This window comes from Rana temporaria, chromosome 8 (assembly GCF_905171775.1).
Source record: "Rana temporaria chromosome 8, aRanTem1.1, whole genome shotgun sequence".
NCBI lineage: Eukaryota > Metazoa > Chordata > Amphibia > Anura > Ranidae > Rana > Rana temporaria.
In genome coordinates this window covers 183,852,627-183,872,633 of record NC_053496.1, presented here as the reverse complement: position 1 = coordinate 183,872,633, position 20,007 = coordinate 183,852,627, and the positions used below count along the sequence as shown (strand labels likewise).

Below are 20,007 nucleotides of genomic sequence, written 5' to 3'. Positions count from 1 at the left end.
ACATTATCTGCATTGTTACCATTGATGTCATTTTTATTCTATATTCAGAGTGGGAACCTGAGAGATCCTAAAGTTGATGCTCAAGAAGAGTTTAAAAGGATGGATGAGAAGTATAAGGCGATGAAGGAGTTTTTTGAAGGAAACGTGGATCTGTATAAGGTTTTCATGATGGGGCCACGTAATACCAGAAACCCACCAGAGAGTTGTTCCCGGGATTCTACACAGGAAGGTCACACCATCCCCCACCATCATCAGGTAGATGAGGAACAATCACTGATAGTATCATTAGGATCTGTACATTATCTGCATTGTTACCATTGATGTCATTTTTATTATCTATTCAGAGTGGAAACCCGAGAGATTCAGAGATAAAAGAGGAGGATGATGAGGATGGGGTGATGGAGGAGTTACCAAAAGAACACAAAGATCTGTACCAGGACACCATGGTGGAGTCATCCAGCAACAAAAACCCACCAGAGAGATGTCCCCGTCCTCTGTATTCCCGGGATTCCACACAGGAGGGTCACACTATCCCCCACCATCATCAGGTAGATGAGGAACAATCACTGATAGTATCATTAGGATCTGTACATTATCTGCATTGTTACCATTGATGTCATTCTTATTATATATTCAGAGTGGAAACCTGAGTGTCCCTACATTTGAGTTTAACAAAGAGATAAAAGAGGAGGGTGATGAGGATGGGGTGATGGAGGAGTCAGAGTTTCCAATTGGACACAAAGATCTGCACCAGGACACCATGGTGGAATCATCCAACTACAGAGACCCAACAGAGAGACCAAGACATTCCACACAGGAAGATCACAACTACGCAAGACTTTATCAGGTAGATGATGAATGATATTTGGTAGTTATGATTTATACACAAGCATGTTTCCTACAATGAGTGTTGTAGAAGAATCCAGACCAGTGTGTGCTTGAAAATATCATTTGAGTCTATGGAACCCATATACAGTATGTGGTGAAAAGATGAAAGTTCTAAATAGTTTATATGTATATTATACAATTTTTATAATTAATGCAAAGAAGCTGAATAACATACACCACATCCCTCAATATCAGCCAAAACCACTTCTCTAACCCTCTGGACCTCCGAGACTCCACATTTCCAGAGAACGGTCTCATTATTCAGACGTTCCAGGCTCACTTGGAGCAAGATAGGGATGGGCGAACGGTTGGGCCCGAGCATGAGTTTGGGACGAACATTGACTGTTTGCCGAACAACCGAATTATCGGGGCGTTGGACCGTTTGTTCGGCTCGCCAAATGACCACAATGCACTGCGCCGCCGCACAGTGCATTGAAAGCCCTGATTGGTTAAAGCAATGAAAGCTTTATCCAATCGGGGCACAGAACACTGTCGGAGCCATGATTGGATGCAGTCATGCTGACTCTATCCAATAATTGCTTATTGGTCTTAGTCCCGCCCCACACTATAAAAGTATTTTTTCAATAGCGGCCATTTTCAGTGTGATATCGGCTTGGAGAGCGATAGAACAGGGCTCTGTTCAGTGCTACTAGACAGTTGGTGTGCTATTCCTGATTCTATTGTTAGTGTAGAATATCAGTCTAGTGTGAATGTAATGACCGTTTTAACAGTATACAGGCATACCCCACTTTTAAGTACACAATGGGACCAGAGCATGTATGTAAAACGAAAATGTACTTAAAGTGAAACAATACCTTTTTTCACTTATAGGGTGTAGTGGGGGTCAGGGGGTGTCGTGGGGTTGTTAGGAGCTGTAGTTAAGGTCTCAGGGGCTGTAGTGGGGGTGTCAGGGGCACACTGGAACAGGGCGGGCTATGCTCTCTGAGCTTCAGCTCCTTCTACTGCGGCTGCAAAATGTCTGTACAGTGCTTGTAAGGCACTTTACATACACTCACAGGTATGTCCTTACTCGCGAGTGTATGTAAAGTGAGTGTACTTAAAGCGGGGTATGCCTGTATTATATTGCGTTACTACAAGTTTAGCGCAGTATATCTCAATGCGTTACTTGTCGTTTAACGCAGTATATTTCAGTGCGTTTCTTGTCGTTTAATGCAGTATATTTCAGTGCGTTTCTTGTCGTTTAATGCAGTATATTTCAGTGCGTTACTTGTCGTTTAATGCAGTATATTTCAGTGCGTTACTTGTCGTTTAACGCAGTATATTTCAGTGCGTTGTCGTTTAACGCAGTAAATTTCAGTACGTTACTTGTCGTTTAATGCAGTATATTTCAGTGCGTTACTTGTCGTTTAATGCAGTATATTTCAGTGTGTTACTGCAATTTTAATGCCATATATTGCAGTGCGTTATCTTCTGTTTAACGCAGTATATTTCTGTGCGTTACTGCACGTTTGACATAGTATATTGCAGTGCGTCAGTGCAGTTTTACTGCAGTATATTATAGTGTGTCGGTGGAGTGTGTCTGTGTAGAGAGTACTTAAGTTAAAGTGCACCAAACGCCACTTTCCATTGGTGAAAGTGCATCCACGTACATATTTCCACATCTACAGTATATTGCATTGCGTTAATAAGCACCTCCCGTCATGTCTGGGAGGACAACAAGGAGAGGCAGACGTTGCCCGTGCTATCCAGCCACAGCATGCAGAGGAGGTGGTGGACTGGCTTACTAGACCGTCCTCATCCTCCGTCACCCAAGCAGGGACTAGTACACAGTCCACCGCAGCTGCCAGAGTGGCAAAACCTGCCTCCTTGTCCACAGCTATTCCTGTCATAGCACCAGCATCAGGCATGGAGGAGTCAGCGGAGGTATTTGAACACAGCATCAGCCACATGCTTCTTGATGCACAGCCATTACTCGATTCAGATGTTGGTTCTTAGGTTGAGGAAGGCAGGAACATGAGCCTACAGAGAAAGGGGAGAACATTAGTACACAAATTGGCAGTCATGTTCCTCCATCCGCAGCTCATTGCCAAGTTGTCTCCAATGGTATTGAGGATGGAGGAGACGATGATGATGATGTCCTCGGTGACCCTGAGGAGTCTGCTTCTCACGCCTCCGGAAATTTTTGGTGCATGGGCTCCCTCATGCTTCAAAGCCTGCGAAAGGACCCAAGAATATGTGGTGTAAAGGAGAAGGATCACTATTGGTTGGCAACTCTTATTGACTTCCTTTGCAAGGGGAAAGTCTCAGAACTCATCTCGTCCCCACAGAGTGCAGAAGATGAAATCTCTTGAGGACACCTTAAAGAGGAGTTTATCTAATGCTTTTCCCGACTCTGGTAGGTTACAGTGTCATGGAAAATCTAGATTTGATGCTTCTGTTGGTCATGAGAGGAGCATTGGAAAAGGCGGCCTCCTCAGTGATGCATTTCACAATTTTCTTTTTAGTCCTCGCCACCCAGGGCTGTCAGCTTCCATATCCCATCGACAGCATCTGCATCACATGGTAAATGAGTATCTAGGACCGAAAACAGAGATGGAGAGCTTTCCAGTCAACGATCCACTGGGTTATGAGAATAGACCACTGGCCAGAACTTGCTCAGTATGCAATTGAGCTGCTGGGCTGCCCTGCATCCAGCGTGCATTCTGAACGGGCAGTCAGTGCTGCTAGAGATTTTGTTACCTATAATAGAAGGCATCTGTCCACAGACTCCGTGGACCGTCTGACATTTATCAAAATAATTCAGTCCTGGATTACCAGCAGCTATAAAGCCCCTGATGGTGACTATTTTTTTTTGGTATGCGGAATCTCTGCAGGACTTCTAGGCTGCCACTTTAAGCATCATTAAATCACTGTTCATTTAAAAATTATCTTTTTTAAAAACTTTTTTGCATTGATATATGTCCCCCAGGACGGTACCCGTTCCCCCATACCCATTGTATGGCCAATTACTTGCATATAATTTTTCAAAATTGGCACTTTTTAGATTTTTCCAGTTTGGGTCCCATAGCCTTAAATGGGGTTCAGTGTTCGGCTCCAAACTTTTGCATTGTTCGAAAGTTCTGGCGCAAATTGAACAGGGGGTCATTCGCCCATCTCTATTCATCAGCCTTTTAGACTATTTTCACGCATTGAACTAAAAATGCTTGAATATGAGAAAAGTTTGACGAAACGTTAATCCCAAATAAAACTTTTCCCTGTTAAGAATTTAACTTAACTATTTGATGTCTGCTGAAGACTTTTTCAGCAATCGTCAAGACCGGGGAGTGCCGATCTCCTGGTTCCTCCACAGAGCTCTGTGGTTCTTCTCATTGATTTCTATGACATGATATAGGGACAGAGTAGTGGAGTTGAGATCAGGGACAGGGTAGTAGTGGTGTTGAATATAACGTTTGGGTCCCATAGACTTCAATGGGGTTCGTTATTCTGTTCCAAACATTTGCGATGTTCGAAAGTTCTGGTGCGAACCAAACAGGGGGTCGTTCGACCCATCCCTAGAGCAAGATAAACCGGAGTCTCTCTTACACATAACAAACTATACCTTTCACACGTCCACATATTGTTCTTTATTAACTCCAAGGTTGGAAAAGCTGAGGGCAACAAGACCATGACCACTAGGGTTGTAGCCCTGACTGTTGGGTTCAGAATTCCCCAACAATGCCCTATTGTATATTCAGAGTGGAATCCTTGAGGAAATATAATATTGTTGTTAAACAAGAGTATAAAGAGGAGGATGAGGGGTGTGGTGTGATGAAGGAGCTTTCTGAAGGACACAGGGATCTTTATGAGGAACTCTAATGAAGCCACCTAAAAACCGAAACCCACCAGAGGGATGTCCCCGTCCTTTGTATTCCCGTGATTACACACAAGAAGATCACATCATCCCTCACCATCATCAGGTAGATGAAGTTGAGGGTCTGGAACACGTCATCAATACATTTTCTTCCTCTCGTGTAGCTCTATAGATCCACCAGTTTTGGTGGGTTTTGGTTTCATAGTCTTTTGCTGGATGAGACTTGGTGTTCCTTCAGGTGGAGTCATCCCCCTTGGCAGTAATCTCTTCTGTCCGGTCCTAAGCATCAGGTTGGTTCTCTGTGGCCTTCCATTGGTCATTGGCAGATTCCCCTGTCTTGCAGGGCGCTTTGTCTTATCTGGTTCCGATTTGGGGGTTATTCTTTCCGATAGTTTTCAGTCACTTTTGAACCTACCACTGGATATTGTCCACCCATTAGTTGACTTTGTTGGACTGTTTTTGGATGTTTTGATTGTATCAGAAAAATAATCGATTTGTACTTCCTATAACATCTGATTCTTGGAGTCTATTGAGGGACACGGGTGCCAAACCTTTGTGTTATTTGCTCTTGCCCCTGGTACTGCTTTTCCACAAAACGAATGCATACTGAATAGAGAAGGGGACTCGCAATTTTTCTGTTTGCAGGTGTCTAAATCTCCAGTAGGCAGCAGTATAACCTAACTGTGTTTCAATACAGAAAGTATGCAAAACCTTTCTCATTTCTGCCATTCTGTTGGTTTAGGGTGAAGATCTGATGAACATGAAAGTTGAAGGTGAAGTAGAAGAGACGTATGTGAGGGATGATCAGCAATATACGGAGGAGGCTGGAATGACGAGGACATTCATAGAGGAGGACACTCCTACAGATATCAGCACAGGTGACCCATAATATATTCTTCTCTTATCTCTGCTCTGTTACTGCACACTGATTAACATATCACCAGAAGCCTAGGCCTATGGTCACTTGTTCTATTCCTAAGGGGTCTTCAAACCTGAACTTTGAACCTCTTGTTTATCAGAGATCACATGACTCAGTGCCTAGGCTTGTGGTTGTGTAAAGAGCACGCCCCTCCCTGTCCCCATTGGTTCCTGCTCCTCTGACAAGGCCTTGTAAACGTAGAAGTCATCTGGGAGGAGGACCTGGGATATATTTATGGAATTTAAAGAAAAAATGTTTTAACTCTTAATGGCAGCGATCAGCTACTTATACCAGGATTGCGATATTGCGGCGTACAATCTGAAATTGTTGACACTTTGTGAGAACCAGTGACACTAATATAGTGATCAGTGCTAAAAATAGGCACTGTCACTGTACTAATGACACTGGCAGGGATGGGGTTATACATTGGGGGGGGCGATCAAAGGATTAACTGTGCGCCTAGCCAGTGTTTTTGTGTACTGTGTGAGGTGCTTTCACTAGGGGAAGAGAATAGATTGCATGGTGCCAGAGAACATCGAGTGCCCGGTACCCGCAGATTGGCTTCTGCTGTAAAGCATAACAGAAGAGGCTACGCACGCCCCCTGCAGGCGGAAGTGCGGCATCACATATATATGCATGATCCTGTGCAGAGCTGTTGCCCTATAGCAGTAAAAGTGCTATAGGGCAGTCAGAAAGTGGTTAACTAACCCTCTTATATCTATTGATGATATATATATATATATTTTTTTTTTTATAGATCGTCTTACTTTATCTCCAGGTTGTAAAATGGAAGATGAGGACATCACAGGAGATTGTGGAGGAGAAAAGACAATGAGCTCCACTATGGATGGAGGACTTCACAGTGTGGATAGACCACGGAATCCCTCCGACTCTGAGCAACCTCGTACTGTGAGGGGTGGTGCCGGGATTCAGGGGGAGGAGACATTTCCCCGTCCTCAATGTGGGAAAAGTTTTTGCTCCGGTATAGGTCTTTCTTTACATCAGGGAACTCACAGGGAGGACGGACTTCATACCTGTTCTGAGTGCGGGAAATATTTTCAATATAAAGGACAGCTGGTCACACATCAGAGAACTCACACTGGTGAGAAGCCATATTCCTGCCCTGAGTGTGGAAAATCTTTTATAAGGAAATCACAACTTGTTATACATCAAAGATCTCACACAGGGGAGAAGCCGTATTCCTGCCCTAAGTGTGTAAAAAGTTTTATAAGGAAATCAGCACTTGTTTTACATCAAAGGTCTCACACAGGGAAGAAGCTGTATTCCTGTCCTGAGTGTGTAAAATGTTATGTATCAAAACCAGCACTTGTTGTACATCAAAGATCTCACACAGGGGAGAAGCCGTATTCCTGCCCTGAGTGTGGAAAATGTTTTAAAGTAAAAGCAGAGCTTGTTGTACATCAAAGGTATCACACAGGGGAGAAGCCGTATTCCTGCCCTGAGTGTGGAAAATGTTTTATGAGGAAATCAGTACTTGTTGTACATCAAAGGTCTCACACAAGAAAAAAGCCGTAAATGCTGTCATGAGTGTAGGAAAAGTTTTAGAACGAAACCGGCACTTGTACATCGTAGATCACACGTGGTTGAGAAGCCGTATTGCTGTCCTGAGTGTGGGAAAAGTTTTTCAAGTACCGTGTTTCCCCGAAAATAAGACCAGGTCTTATATTAATTTTGGCTACAAAAAACACACGAGGGCTTCTTTTCGGGGTAGGGCTTATTTATTTACTGTATTAATACCGTATACACATAACGTGTGCAATAACTCTCAAGTCTGTCTGGCTGATAGCCTTAAAGTGGTTGTAACCCTTAAAAATAATCCTGCTCCTTTAAAGCATGAAATAAATCAATAAAGTATTTAAAAAAAAAAATCCTATGTCCTCTGTCTTCTCCTGCCCCCCCCCCCCCCCCCCCCCCCCCCACTGTTTTACTGGTATATGATGCAGTGTGCCCACAGTTTTATATAAAGTACCTTTTATAACAGCTCCCTCATCTTCTCTGAGATCTCTGAGGAGAGGAGGAAAAAGACAAGCCAAGAGTGTCGCTGACGTCAGCCCGCTCCGTGAACTGAAGAGGGAGGGGTGGGCGAGATCAGCAGGGAGGAGGGAAGAAAACATAAGAGACGAGATCCCCTCTGACGTCAGCCCGCTCCGTGAACTAAAGAGGGGGGGCAGCCAACATCAGCGGGGAGGAAAGAGAAGAGCTGAGATCCCCTCTGACGTCAGCCCGCTCCGTGAACTGAAGAGGGGGGCCAGCCGACATCAGCGGGGAGGAAAGAGAAGAGCCGAGATCCCCTCTGACGTCAGCTCGCTCCGTGAACTGAAGAGGGGGGCCAGCCGACATCAGCGGGGAGGAAAGAGAAGAGCCAAGATCCCCTCTGACGTCAGCCTGCTCTGTGAACTGAAGAGGGAGGGGAAGCCGACATCAGCAGGGAGGAGAGGAGGAAAGAGAATAGCCAAAATCCCAGCTGACATCAGCCTGCTACGTGCACAAAAGGGGCAGCAGACTTCAGCCGGGAGGAGAGAAGAGGACCTCCGGCGGGTCAGCGGTGGGTGTAAACATGGGATTTTTAATACAGAAACACTGCCTCAGTTTTACAAAACGGATTACAGGATTTTTAATGAAATGTAAAAGGGCTTATTTTCAGGGTAGGGCTTATATTGCAGCCCACCCTGATAATCACGCTACGTCTTACTTTGGGGGTAGGGCTTATTTTCGGGAAAACACTGTAAGTACTGTACAGACTTTCATGTCATCAGAATGTGCACACAGGCGAGACGCCATATGTCTGCCCCGGGTGCGGAAAATGTTATAGACAAAAAGCAGAACTTTGTATACATCAAAAATCTCACAAAGGGTAATAGCCGTAATCCGGCACTGAGTGCGGGAACAAAAGGATGCCACACCGTTTGATGGAAATGAAAACGATCAACCTACAGAGGGCTGAATTCAAAGACACCCCAAAAATACTCATCTTTTCTGACTGTTTTTCACTAGTTTTGCATTTTGGCTAGGGTCAGTGTCACTACTGGTGGCACGAGGCAATACCTGGACCCTATAGAGGTTGCACAGGCAGTCCAACTCCTCCAGAATTGCACATCAATACGTGCGATTGCTAGGTTTGCTGTGTCCCAAGAGCATGGAGGAGATTCCAGGAGACGGGCAGTTACTCTAGGAGAGCTGGACAGGCCATAGAAGCTCCTTAACCTATCAGCAGGATCGGTATCTGCTCCTTTTGTGCAAGGAGGAACAGGATGAGCACTGCCAGAGCCCTACAAAATGGCCTCCAGCAGGCCACTGGTGTGAATGTGTCTGATTTAACAATGATCCCGCATACACACGATTGTTTTTCGGGATTAAAAAAACGTTGTTTTTCAGCATGTCGAAAAACGAAGTTTTTTCCAACTTTATCATTAAAACGACGTTGCCCACACACGGTCGTTTTAAAAAAATGCTCTTGCAAAGTGCGGTGACGTACAACACCACTATAAAGGGGAAGTTCCATGCGGATGACGCCACCCTTGGGGGCTGCTTTTGCTGATTTCCTGTTAGTAAAAGACGATTCGCGCTTTTCTGTCTGTTACAGCGCGATAAATGTGCTTACTCCATTACGAACGGTAGTTTTACCAGAATGAGCGCTCCCATCTCATAACTTGCTTCTGAGCATGCACGGGTTTTTCACGTCGTTTTAGCACACACGCGATCATTTGGTACAACCCGAAAAACGACATAGTTTAAAACGTCGTTAAAAAATGCAGCATGCTCGAAAAAAAAAATTGTCGTTTTTCAGAACCTGAAAAATGATGTCAAGCCATCATTTTAAATGACATTTTTATAAAACAACGTTTTTTACATGCCAAAAAACGATCGTGTGTACGCGGCATCAGAAACAGACTTCATGAGAGTGGGCTGAGGGCCGACATCCTCTAGTGCAGTGGTGATCAACCCTGTTCTCAGGGCCCACTAACAGGCCACATTTTATGTATTACTTTGGGGAGATGCAGACTAGAATACTGCAATCACTGAGCAGCAAATGATATCACCTGTGATGTATTTCAGTTATCTTGCAAACCTGGCCTGTTCGTGGGCCCTGAGGACAGGGTTGATGACCACTGCTCTAGTGGACCCTGTGATCACTGCCCGGCACCGCGGAGTTCGATTGGTATTTTCCATCAAACACCAGAATTGGAAGGTCTGCCACTGGCACCCTGTGCTTTTCACAGATGAGAGCAGATTCACCCTAAGCACATGTGACAGACGTGAAAGGGTCTGGAGAAGCCGTGGAGAACATTATGCTGCCTGTAACATCGTTCAGCATGACTGGTTTGGTGGTGGGTCAGTGATGGTCTGGGGAGGCATATCCATGGAGGGACGCACAGACCTCTACAGGCCACACAATGGCACCCTGACTGCAATTAGGTTTCCGGAACCCATTGTCACACCCTATGCTGGTGCAGTGGGTCCCGGGTTCCTCCTGGTACATGACAATGCCGGCCTCATGTGGGGAGAGTTTTCAGCCAGTTCTGGAGGATGAAGGCATTGATACCATTGAATGGCCCCCAAACTCGCCTTGGCCCCAAACTCCATAGATATTGGACGGAGGTTCTGGCTACACTGAATCAGGTGTTCCAGACCAACGTCTCTCTTGACCCCTTAAGTTGCCTGCTGGGAGTTCTGGAGGGGGCGATAGCGGAGGAGGGGACAAGATCAGCCTTTGCCAGAGCACTGTTCCAGGCCAGGAAAATCATCCTTATGAGTTGGAAATCGGCTGTACCGCTAAAGGTTAAAACATGGATACAACATATGGGAAAAACACTCGTAAGGGAAAAATACATATATATGAGCACAGGGCAAACCCCGGGAAATTTGATGGACTATGGGACACATGGCTTGCTACACCAGGCATAAGCCCCATGGAGCTGATACAGATGAGACTGTTGAGAAGTGTACAGATAATGGGGCAGATCCACAAAGAAATTACGCCGGCGTATCTACTGATACGCCGGGGTAATTTCAAAATTCCTGCGTCGTATCTTTGTTTTGAATCCTCAAAACAAGATACGAAGGCATCTGGGTTAGATCCGACAGGCGTACACCTTAGTACGCCGTCGGATCTAAGATGCAATTTTCCGGCGGCCGCTGGGTGGCGTTCACGTCGTAATCCGCGTTGAGTATGCAAATGAGCTTTTTCCGACGATCCACGAACGTACGAGCGGCCGTCACATTCTATTACGTTGTTTCCGTTCGGCTTTTTCCGGCCGATAGTTAAAGCTGCTATCTGGTGGCGTACTCAATGTTAAGTATGGCCGTCGTTCGCGCGTCTAATTTTGAAATTTTTACGTTGTTTGCGTAAGTCGTCCGTGAATGGGGCTGGACGCCATTTACGTTCACGACGAAAACAGTGACGTCCTTGCGACGTCATTTGGAGCAATGCACCCTGGGAGTTTTGACGGACGGGGCATGCGCAGTTCGTTCGGCGCGGGGACGCGCTTCATTTAAATGAAACACGCCCGCTACTCGCCGCATTTGAATTCCGCGCCCTTACGCCGCGAGAAATACACTACGCCACCGTAACTTACGGCGCAAATTTGTTGAGGATTCAAACTTATGCCAAGTAAGTTACGGCAGCGTAGCGTATCTTAGATACGCTGCGCCGATGCAGATCTTTGTGGATCTGCCCCGTAGACTTTACTGAGGGAGACTTCCGGATGGATATCCGATTACATACAGGGACAAGGAAAGGGGCATGGGAGGAGGGGAGTAGGCGGTAAAGGGTGGCATTGAGGCACGAAATGGGGGGGAAAAACGTAATACACTATGCACGAGGGAACTACGAGCAGAATCTGAATTTATATATTGACAGCTGTAACCAAGGATTGTTTATTGGATAATCAAATGTCTGGATAAAGTGTACTGTGATTCATGTTTGAATATACTGTTTGTTTTGTGAGCAATAAAAACCTTTTGATTAAAAAAAATAAAATACAATTATATGGAATCCTTTCCTTCCTAACGCATTACCCAGTCCATACCAGTATAGACCCGAACACCTTACCCAGTCCATACCAGTATAGACCCAAACACCTTACCCAGTCCATACCAGTATAGACCCGAACACCTTACCCAGTCCATACCAGTATAGACCCGAACACCTTACCCAGTCCATACCAGTATAGACCCAAACACCTTACCCAGTCCATACCAGTATAGACCCGAACACCTTACCCAGTCCATACCAGTATAGACCCGAACACCTTACCCAGTCCATACCAGTATAGATCCTGACACATTACCCAGTCCATACCAGTATAGACCCGAACACCTTACCCAGTCCATACAAGTACAGATCCCACCACATTACCCAGTCCATACCAGTATAGACCCGAACACCTTACCCAGTCCATACCAGTATAGATCCCACCACATTACCCAGTCCATACCAGTATAGACCCGAACACCTTACCCAGTCCATACAAGTACAGATCCCACCACATTACCCAGTCCATACCAGTATAGACCCTAACACATTACCCAGTCCATACCAGTATAGACCCTAACACATTACCCAGTCCATACCAGTATAGACCCTAACACATTACCCAGTCCATACCAGTATAGACCCTAACACATTACCCAGTTCATACCAGTATAGATCCCAACACAGTCCATACCAGTATAGACCCTAACACATTACCCAGTTCATATCAGTATAGACCCTAACACATTACCCAGTCCATACCAGTATAGACCCTCAAGCCTCGTACACACGCTCGGTTTACTCGGCAAGAACCAGCAAGAAAACTGCTCGCAGAGCTTTCTTGCCGAGTATACCGAGCGTGTGTACGAGGCTTTCAGGATTCTAGACAAGAAAACTGCCCAGAATCTAGACAAAAAAAATAGAGAACATGTTCTCTATTTTCTCGTCGTGAGATTCTTGGCAGTTTTTCTGCCGAGAAACCCAAGAGTGTGTATACTTACCTGGTCGCCGTGGAAACCTGCGCATGCTCGAAATGACTTTGACACATGCGCGGTAGAAGACTGTCAATCAAAATAGGAACGCCCAGTCCCGAAGACCATACCCGGAACTACCGCTTTAAGTGTTCCTGGCTCCAGGACCACGTTGGTCCGGAGCTGTGATCTACCAGGTAGGCCCAGTAGTCACACTGGATCTACGTTTACAAAAGTGGTCCTGTGCTGTCCGTCCTAGAGGGAGGAAGCCACCTAATGAAGCACTTGTTCTGGAGAGCACCGAGCACGAGGATGGTACGCTCAGGAGAGGCCTGGAACTTCATTGAAGGACGCGCAATTGCTGAAGGGCTGAGTGGACAAGAATTTGTTCAAGAAGAGATCCGGTGCTTAATCCTATGTTGAGAGGATTCTGGACCAAACGTATCTCCACTCTTTGGGAAGGTCAGTGGCAGAGACTTTACCAAAATTCTGTGTGACACCCTGGCTGCTAGGTTAGTGAGAGAGGCCTATCCAGGGGCACAACACCCACTCTGGCTAGATTGGCGACGAAAGCTACGTTACTGGAAGCAGGAGTGTTTCCGACTAAAGTTTTACACCTGAACCTACTACCTATACCCTTCCACCTCTTCAACCTCTATGTTCGTTCTTTTACCACGTTTTGGTAAATAAAGCAGAGAAAAAGAAACGTAACGTGTGGACATTAAACTTTCTTGCCGCTCTCATCAAGTACCCTAGACGGCGAAAGAATAGAGGTAACATGCCACCCAAAACATACCAGCAGCTCCTTCGGGGGTAGTGCTATATATATATATATATATATATACACACACACACACACACACACTATATATACACAACACGGATGATGGCCATAAGTGTCACAACATTCTCTATGCTACCAGATATGAGGAGGGGGACTCTGGGGACCATGATGAACGTGGGTAACTCTGGGGACCCTAATGTAAGGAGGGGGGCTTTGGGAACCCTCATTTAAGTGAGTGACTCTGGGGACCATGATGTAGGGGAGTTCTGGGAACAATGCTGTAAAGTGGGTTATTATGGCGTCCCTGATGTAAGTAGGTGACTCTGGGGACCCTAATGTAAAGGGGGGTGACTCTGGGGACCTTGATGTAAAAAGAGTGGATCTGGAGACCATGATATAAGGGGGTGGGGGGGGACCCTGATATATGCAGTGGCTCTGGAGACCCCCATGTAAGGAGTTAGCTTTGGGGACCCTGGTGGTGGGGGTGACACTGGAAACTCTAATGTAAATGGGATAGCTCAGGGGGCCCTGATATAAAAGGGGGTAGAGGGCATCTCTGGGGACCCTCATAAAAGGGGGTGACTGGGGACCCTGGTGTAAAGAGGGGGTCTTTGGAAACCCTGAGTGACTCTGGGGATCATGATGTGGGGGGGACTCTATGAACTCTGGTGCAAGGAGGGGGGGGGGGGGTGATTCTGGGAACCATGATTATGGGGACCTTGACGTAAAGTAGAAGACTCTGGGGACCCTGATGTAAGAGGAGACTCTTGGTCCTGTAGTAAGTAGGGAGGGAGACCCTGATGTTTGGGGGGGTGGGGTGTATTTTGGTGGCCCTGATTTATTGGCCTGACTCCTAGGCCCTGATGTAGGGTTGGGGCTCTGGAGACCCCAATGAAAGGGGGGTACATTTTGGAGCCCCGATGTAATGAGCAGGGCTCTGGAAACCCTGATTTATTGGAGGGGCTGTGGAAACCCTGATGTAGGGGGGCTCTGGGTTTAAGGTGGATGACTCTGGGAACCTTGATGTAAAGTGGGTGATTTTGGGGACCCCGATGTAAGGGGGTGACTCTGAAGACTTTGATGTAAATGGGGTAGCTCTGGGGAGCCTGATGTACAGAGGGAGGCTTTGAGGAACCTGATGTAATGGGGGGATCTGATGTGAACAGTTGAAATGCACAAAGGGGATAAAGATGGCTTATAAAGAGAGGGGAATAGACAGTTACTGGTTGGTTACTGGGGGTGGACTCAAGTGTGTCACAGGTCTTGCAAAGCAACATGGGAAGATTTTTATCATGGAGTTCTTTTCTAGAAACTTTTGCCAGCTAATGAATAGCTAACTACAACGTGAATTCCGCAAAATCAATAACTTCACTGAACCAAAATCCCTCCACTCATCCTTAGCAGCAATACATTTCTATCCCCTCTTGGTGGGAGTGGAGATGACCCATCTATAAAGATATACAGAACATACACACACAGCACAAGGCCGTGTTCACACTACGAGACATTTCTCAAGTCTGCAGTTCCTCTGAGCTCCACAAGATGGTGATCTCACATCTACCCAGACAGGAAGTCTCTATGGAAGACAGGAAGTGATGTCAGCTAGAGACAGGAAGTATGTAAAGATAAAGACAGGAAGTTTAAGGTGTGAGGTGAAATTGGAGGGAGCAGAGAGGAGACATTACAGGAATTGGCAGCAGAGGAGGTAATAAGATATTATTTGATCATAACTCTCATCATTGTCTATTATTTGGAACCAGATTTCTCTGTCCATCTTTCCCCTTTAATTGTCCGTCTTCCCAGTCTCAATCAATATACTATTTATCTGCCCAAAGTGTTTCTATCGCTCTCATGACTGGTGTATAGCTGATGTTCCCCGTGTGTTCCACCTAACCAAACCCCCAAACTTATTTGCCTTACCTTACTTATAAAATAAGCACACCACGCCTTCTGGAATAAATGGCCATCTGGCCCCTTTATTAACAAAATAACATATATAAACCCCAACTTTTTAAACGACTGCTCTGTCTGAGGTTCGTGAAGGAAGGTATTCTATCGCATCGGCTGCACCACCACCACCTCGGCATCCTGGCCCCTAGCCGTAATCCCACCAGCACAGGGACAAACTATTGCCACCTTCTTGCCACTGCAGCCTGATTACCAGTAGCCCATTATTTCCAAATAGGGAGGGTACCCATACCGAGATAGGTCCAACCCGTCCCCACACCATATCCTGTTTACCTTCTTCCACCATTCCAACCTTCACGAACCAGAGACCCATGCCCACATAACCCCAATACACACAACCGTACACCCCACACAGGGAGGGTGGGTGGTAAAAAACCCTACCTATGTCCTATCCCTTCCTCTGCTGCCCACGAGTGAGTTGACCCCTCCCTCTGCAGGGGTCAAAATTAACTTTGGCCACTGCTCACCATCACTAATGACAATAACACCCCCTCCTCTTCACCTATTACACTTCCTACGGGAACTTTCCTGTGCTCTCCTGAGTCACCCCACAGCTGTCCCGCCAGTCATGCTGGCCCTTCACCCTGGTTCCCTTTAGTTACCGGCCTGTTCTGTATTTCACATATTGAACTGAAAATAACAGAATATAAGCAAAAAAGATTTGACCAAACGTCAAACCCAAATAAAAGCTTTCCCTGTAAAAGTGAATTCTTACCTCTATGAGCTCCGATGCCGTCTGAAGTCTTCTTCAGAAACCGACACGACCGGAGAGTGCCGATCTCCTTGTCCTCCACAGAGAACTGATATTAATATTCTTCACCTATTGACTTAAACTGAGTTTGCATCTTAATATTGTGAAAAAAATACAGTCTAGAAAATTATCCACTATTCATCTACAGAGAAACCTGCATAGATCCCCATGAATGAGGATGGAGGAGAATCTGAGTGACATCACTGGAAAGATACTAAACCTTACTGTGGAGATCATCTGCCTGCTGACCGGAGAGGTGAGGAGGGTTCTGGGAGGTCACATGACATCACTCCTATCTCTATTAATAAAACACAGACCTGACCAGAGAGGTGAGGAGGATTCTGGGAGGTCACATGACATCACTCTTATCTCTATTAATAAAACACAGACCTGACCGGAGAGGTGAGGAGGATTCTGGGAGGTCACATGACATCACTCTTATCTCTATTAATAATACACAGACCTGACCGGAGAGGTGAGGAGGATTCTGGGAGGTCACATGACATCACTCTTATCTCTATTAATAATACACAGACCTGACCGGAGAGGTGAGGAGGATTCTGGGATTCTAACATGATATTCCTATTGGTTCTCCAATACAGAGATTTTCTATTCTGAAGTCAGGTGATCATGTGGTCATTTCATGTGACTCCCTAAAACCCGAGAGACGCAACATGGAGAAGATTCTAGAAGTCACCAAGAAGATGATGGAGCTGCTGACAGGAGAGGTGAGGAGGATTCTGGGAATTCTGGGACATTATCCAGTAACAGACAAGGGGTGTGTCTGGATGGTGACTGTATCATTGTGTGTGTCAGGTTCCTATAAGGTGTCAGGATGTCACTGTCTATTTCTCCATGGAGGAGTGGGAGTATTTAGAAGGACACAAGGATCTCTACAAGGATGTCATGATGGACACACATGAAGAGGATGACAATGTACAACATGATCAGGTAGGTGATGAACAATTATTGGTAGTTATGATTATTATACAAGCATATGTGTTACAATGAATGTTGTATTATATATTCAGAGTGCAAACCTCATGGATAATACTATTGGTATTAATGAAGAGGAGGATGAGGAGGATGGTGTGGTGGAGGAACCTTCATATGGACACAAGGATATGATGGAGCCACCTAATACCAGGAACCCACCAGAGAGATGTCTCCGTCCTCTGTATTCCCGGGATTCCACACAGGAAGGTCACACCATCCCCCACCATCATCAGGTAGATGAGGAACAATCACTGATAGTATCATTAGGATCTGTACATTATCTGCATTGTTACCATTGATGTAATTTTTCATTCTACATTCAGAGTGGAAACTTGAGTGTTCCTGATGTTCTAGAAGAGATTAAAGAGGAGGAGGATGAGGATGGAGTGATGGAGGACTCGGAGTTTCTCAAATACTTGTTTGATACCAACATGTTGGAGACATTCTGCTTCAGCAATCCACCAGAGAGATGTTCCCGTCCTCTGTATTCCACACAGGAGGATCACACCTACACAAGACTTGATCAGGTAGATGATGAATGATATTTGGTAGTTATAATTTATACACAAGCGTGTTTCCTACAATGAATGTTGTAGAAAGGGTGAGAGAAAGGGGAGGTGAGAGGGCTCAGTGAGGAGAGGTGTGAGCGAGGGCTCAGAGAGAGAGGGATTAGAGAGTGGGGGGTGAGAGAAAGGGGTCAGAGGGAGGTGAGAGTACCTTCCATGCTCTTTCCAGCATCTGTCCCGGGCGGGTAGCAGTCCCTGGCTGCCTGCACCTCTCGCCGGTCCTCTGTGGCCCCCCGATTTGTCTGCTCTCTGAGACCAATGTCAGCGCTGGGGATGAAGAGGAGGGCTGGTAGCAGTCCCTGGCTGCCTGCACCTCTCGCCGGTCCTCTGGGGGCCCCAATCTGCCTGCTCTCGGAGACCGTTGTCAGCGATAAGGGGTGAAGAGGAGGGTGGGTAGCAGTCCCTGGCTGCCTGCGCCTCCTGACAGTCCTCTGAGGGGGCCAGGACTGTGCCCTCTCCACCACAGAGAAAGGAGCCCATGCAAATTGGCGCTATTCATTTATCCTCTGGGGAAAAGGCTAGAAGAAGATCCCAGGGACTCTGCTTATACTGTGGCGACCACGGGCACTTTGTCGTCTGTTGCCCCCAATAAGCTGGGAAATGCAAAGATTCTAGTGCGGTTGGGGTCTGCTTCTGTAGACTATTCGCACCTGCCTCTAGGGCTGAGCCTTTTGGCTAGGACCAGAGGATTGTTTTATTCCTGGCTGAAAGGCCAGCCATTGTATTGCACAATGGCACCTTTGCACCTCCCCCCCCCCCCACACACACACACACTTTCATTTGTGTGTTTGTCACTTTTGTCTCTATTTTGCTGTACACGTTTTGTTTTCACATTTAATTAGTAGGGTGTAGGTCCTCGAGCCTGCCCTGAAATTCTTGGGAGGGGGTGGACACAGCTTTTTTGACTTAGTTCGCCCTCTCTCATGGGGTCTCCCTACGGGGGAGCCCCACCTAGTACTTGGGGTTGTCTGTTTTGGCAGACCTCCTGTCAGCATTCAAGATGGCGGCTGTGGAAGACGGGCTGGAACCTCAGTTCCTGTCAGAACACCGGTGGTGCCCGTGCGCGCATCCTTGCGCGCACTGCGGCACGCACCCTGTGACGGCCCTCTGCGCCAAACAGGCTATTTAAAGTGGGTCAATAGCCAGACTCAATGCTGTCTGCTCTACAGCGGTCCGTGTGTCCCTGCTCCCTAGTATGTGATACCTGTTCCTGTTATTTGACCCGGCTTGTCCCTGACGTTCCTGGTTTCTGCTTGCACCCGACCCGGCTTGTTTGACTCTGCTCCTTCTGCTACCTTGCTGCCAGCCTATTACTGATCGGGCCTGTACCCTGACTCCACTCCAGCCTACGCACCTGTTCCTGACTTGTCCGCCAGTGTATGACCCATCCTGCCTGTACCTGCTATCTCTCCAGCCCTTCAGAGTCCTGCTGAGCTGCTCCTCTGCCTGTGGTGTTCCAGTACCAAGTCAGTTGTTCCTGATATCTGCTCCTGGTCTTCTCCTTTACCGGTGTTCCTCCACAGTCTCTTCCTGCGTCCCTCAATGGACAAGAAATAAAGTCAACTTTTTGTACATAGAATCAGATTTTTGGTGTCCATTGAGGGATACGAGTCCCAAACCTTTGTGTTTTTTGCTCTTGGTCTTGATACTGCTTTTCCACAAAACTAAGGCATGCTGGGTAGTGGAGGAATTATTTGAAGGCTGGCTTACAATTTTCCTCTTTGCAAGTGTCTCAAGCTTCAGTAGGCGGCAGTATAACCTGACTGTTTTTGAAAACACCAAGTATTAAAATCTTTTCTTTTGCTGCCATTCTGTTGGTTTAGGGTGAAGATCTGATGAACGTAAAAGTTGAGGGTGAAGTAGAAGAGACGTATGTGAGGGATGATCAGCAATATACGGAGGAGGCTGGAATGATGAGGACATTCATAGAGGAGGACACTCCTACAGAGATCAGCACAGGTGACCCATAATATATTCTTCTCTTATCTCTGCACACTGGTCCAAAGTAGGGTGGGATCTAAGCTTTAGAAGCCTAGGCCTATGGTCACTTGTTCTATGGTAAAGGGTCTGCAAGTCTGAACTTTGACCCTCTTGTTTATCAGAGATCACATGACCCAGTGCCTAGGCTTGTGGTTGTATAAAGAGCACGCCCCTCCCAGTCCCCATTGGTTCCCGCTCTTCTGACAAGGCTGTGTAAATGTAGAAGTGATCTGGGAGGAGGACCAAAGGTTCTTTGATGGGGGGGAAGAGTCCCAGCTGGTTGTGACCTCCACAGAGAACATCTCCTTTACTCATATATACCTGATCCAGATGGAATCTTGATGGAAGTGAACTAACCCTCTCAGATCTATTGATCAT

At 46.4% G+C, this 20,007-nt stretch overlaps 1 protein-coding gene and 1 long non-coding RNA gene across 2 annotated transcripts in view; both read left to right on the top strand.

The window, feature by feature from the left end:
- LOC120909579 overlaps nucleotides 1-5,603 on the top strand; it is a 39,840-nt gene extending 34,237 nt beyond the window's left edge. The window contains exons 5-7 of the mRNA XM_040321345.1: nucleotides 49-255; nucleotides 638-847; nucleotides 5,442-5,603. Of these exons, the coding sequence (XP_040177279.1) occupies nucleotides 49-255; nucleotides 638-847; nucleotides 5,442-5,588 (564 nt within the window). The 3' untranslated portion in view covers nucleotides 5,589-5,603. The remainder of the gene's footprint in view (nucleotides 1-48; nucleotides 256-637; nucleotides 848-5,441) is intronic.
- A 9,332-nt stretch (nucleotides 5,604-14,935) lies between these two features.
- On the top strand, nucleotides 14,936-16,726 carry LOC120909595. The gene is made up of 3 exons (XR_005741313.1): nucleotides 14,936-15,073; nucleotides 16,236-16,343; nucleotides 16,690-16,726. It is a non-coding gene; the product is annotated as an uncharacterized LOC120909595 (long non-coding RNA).
- The last annotated feature ends 3,281 nt before the right edge of the window (nucleotides 16,727-20,007 follow it).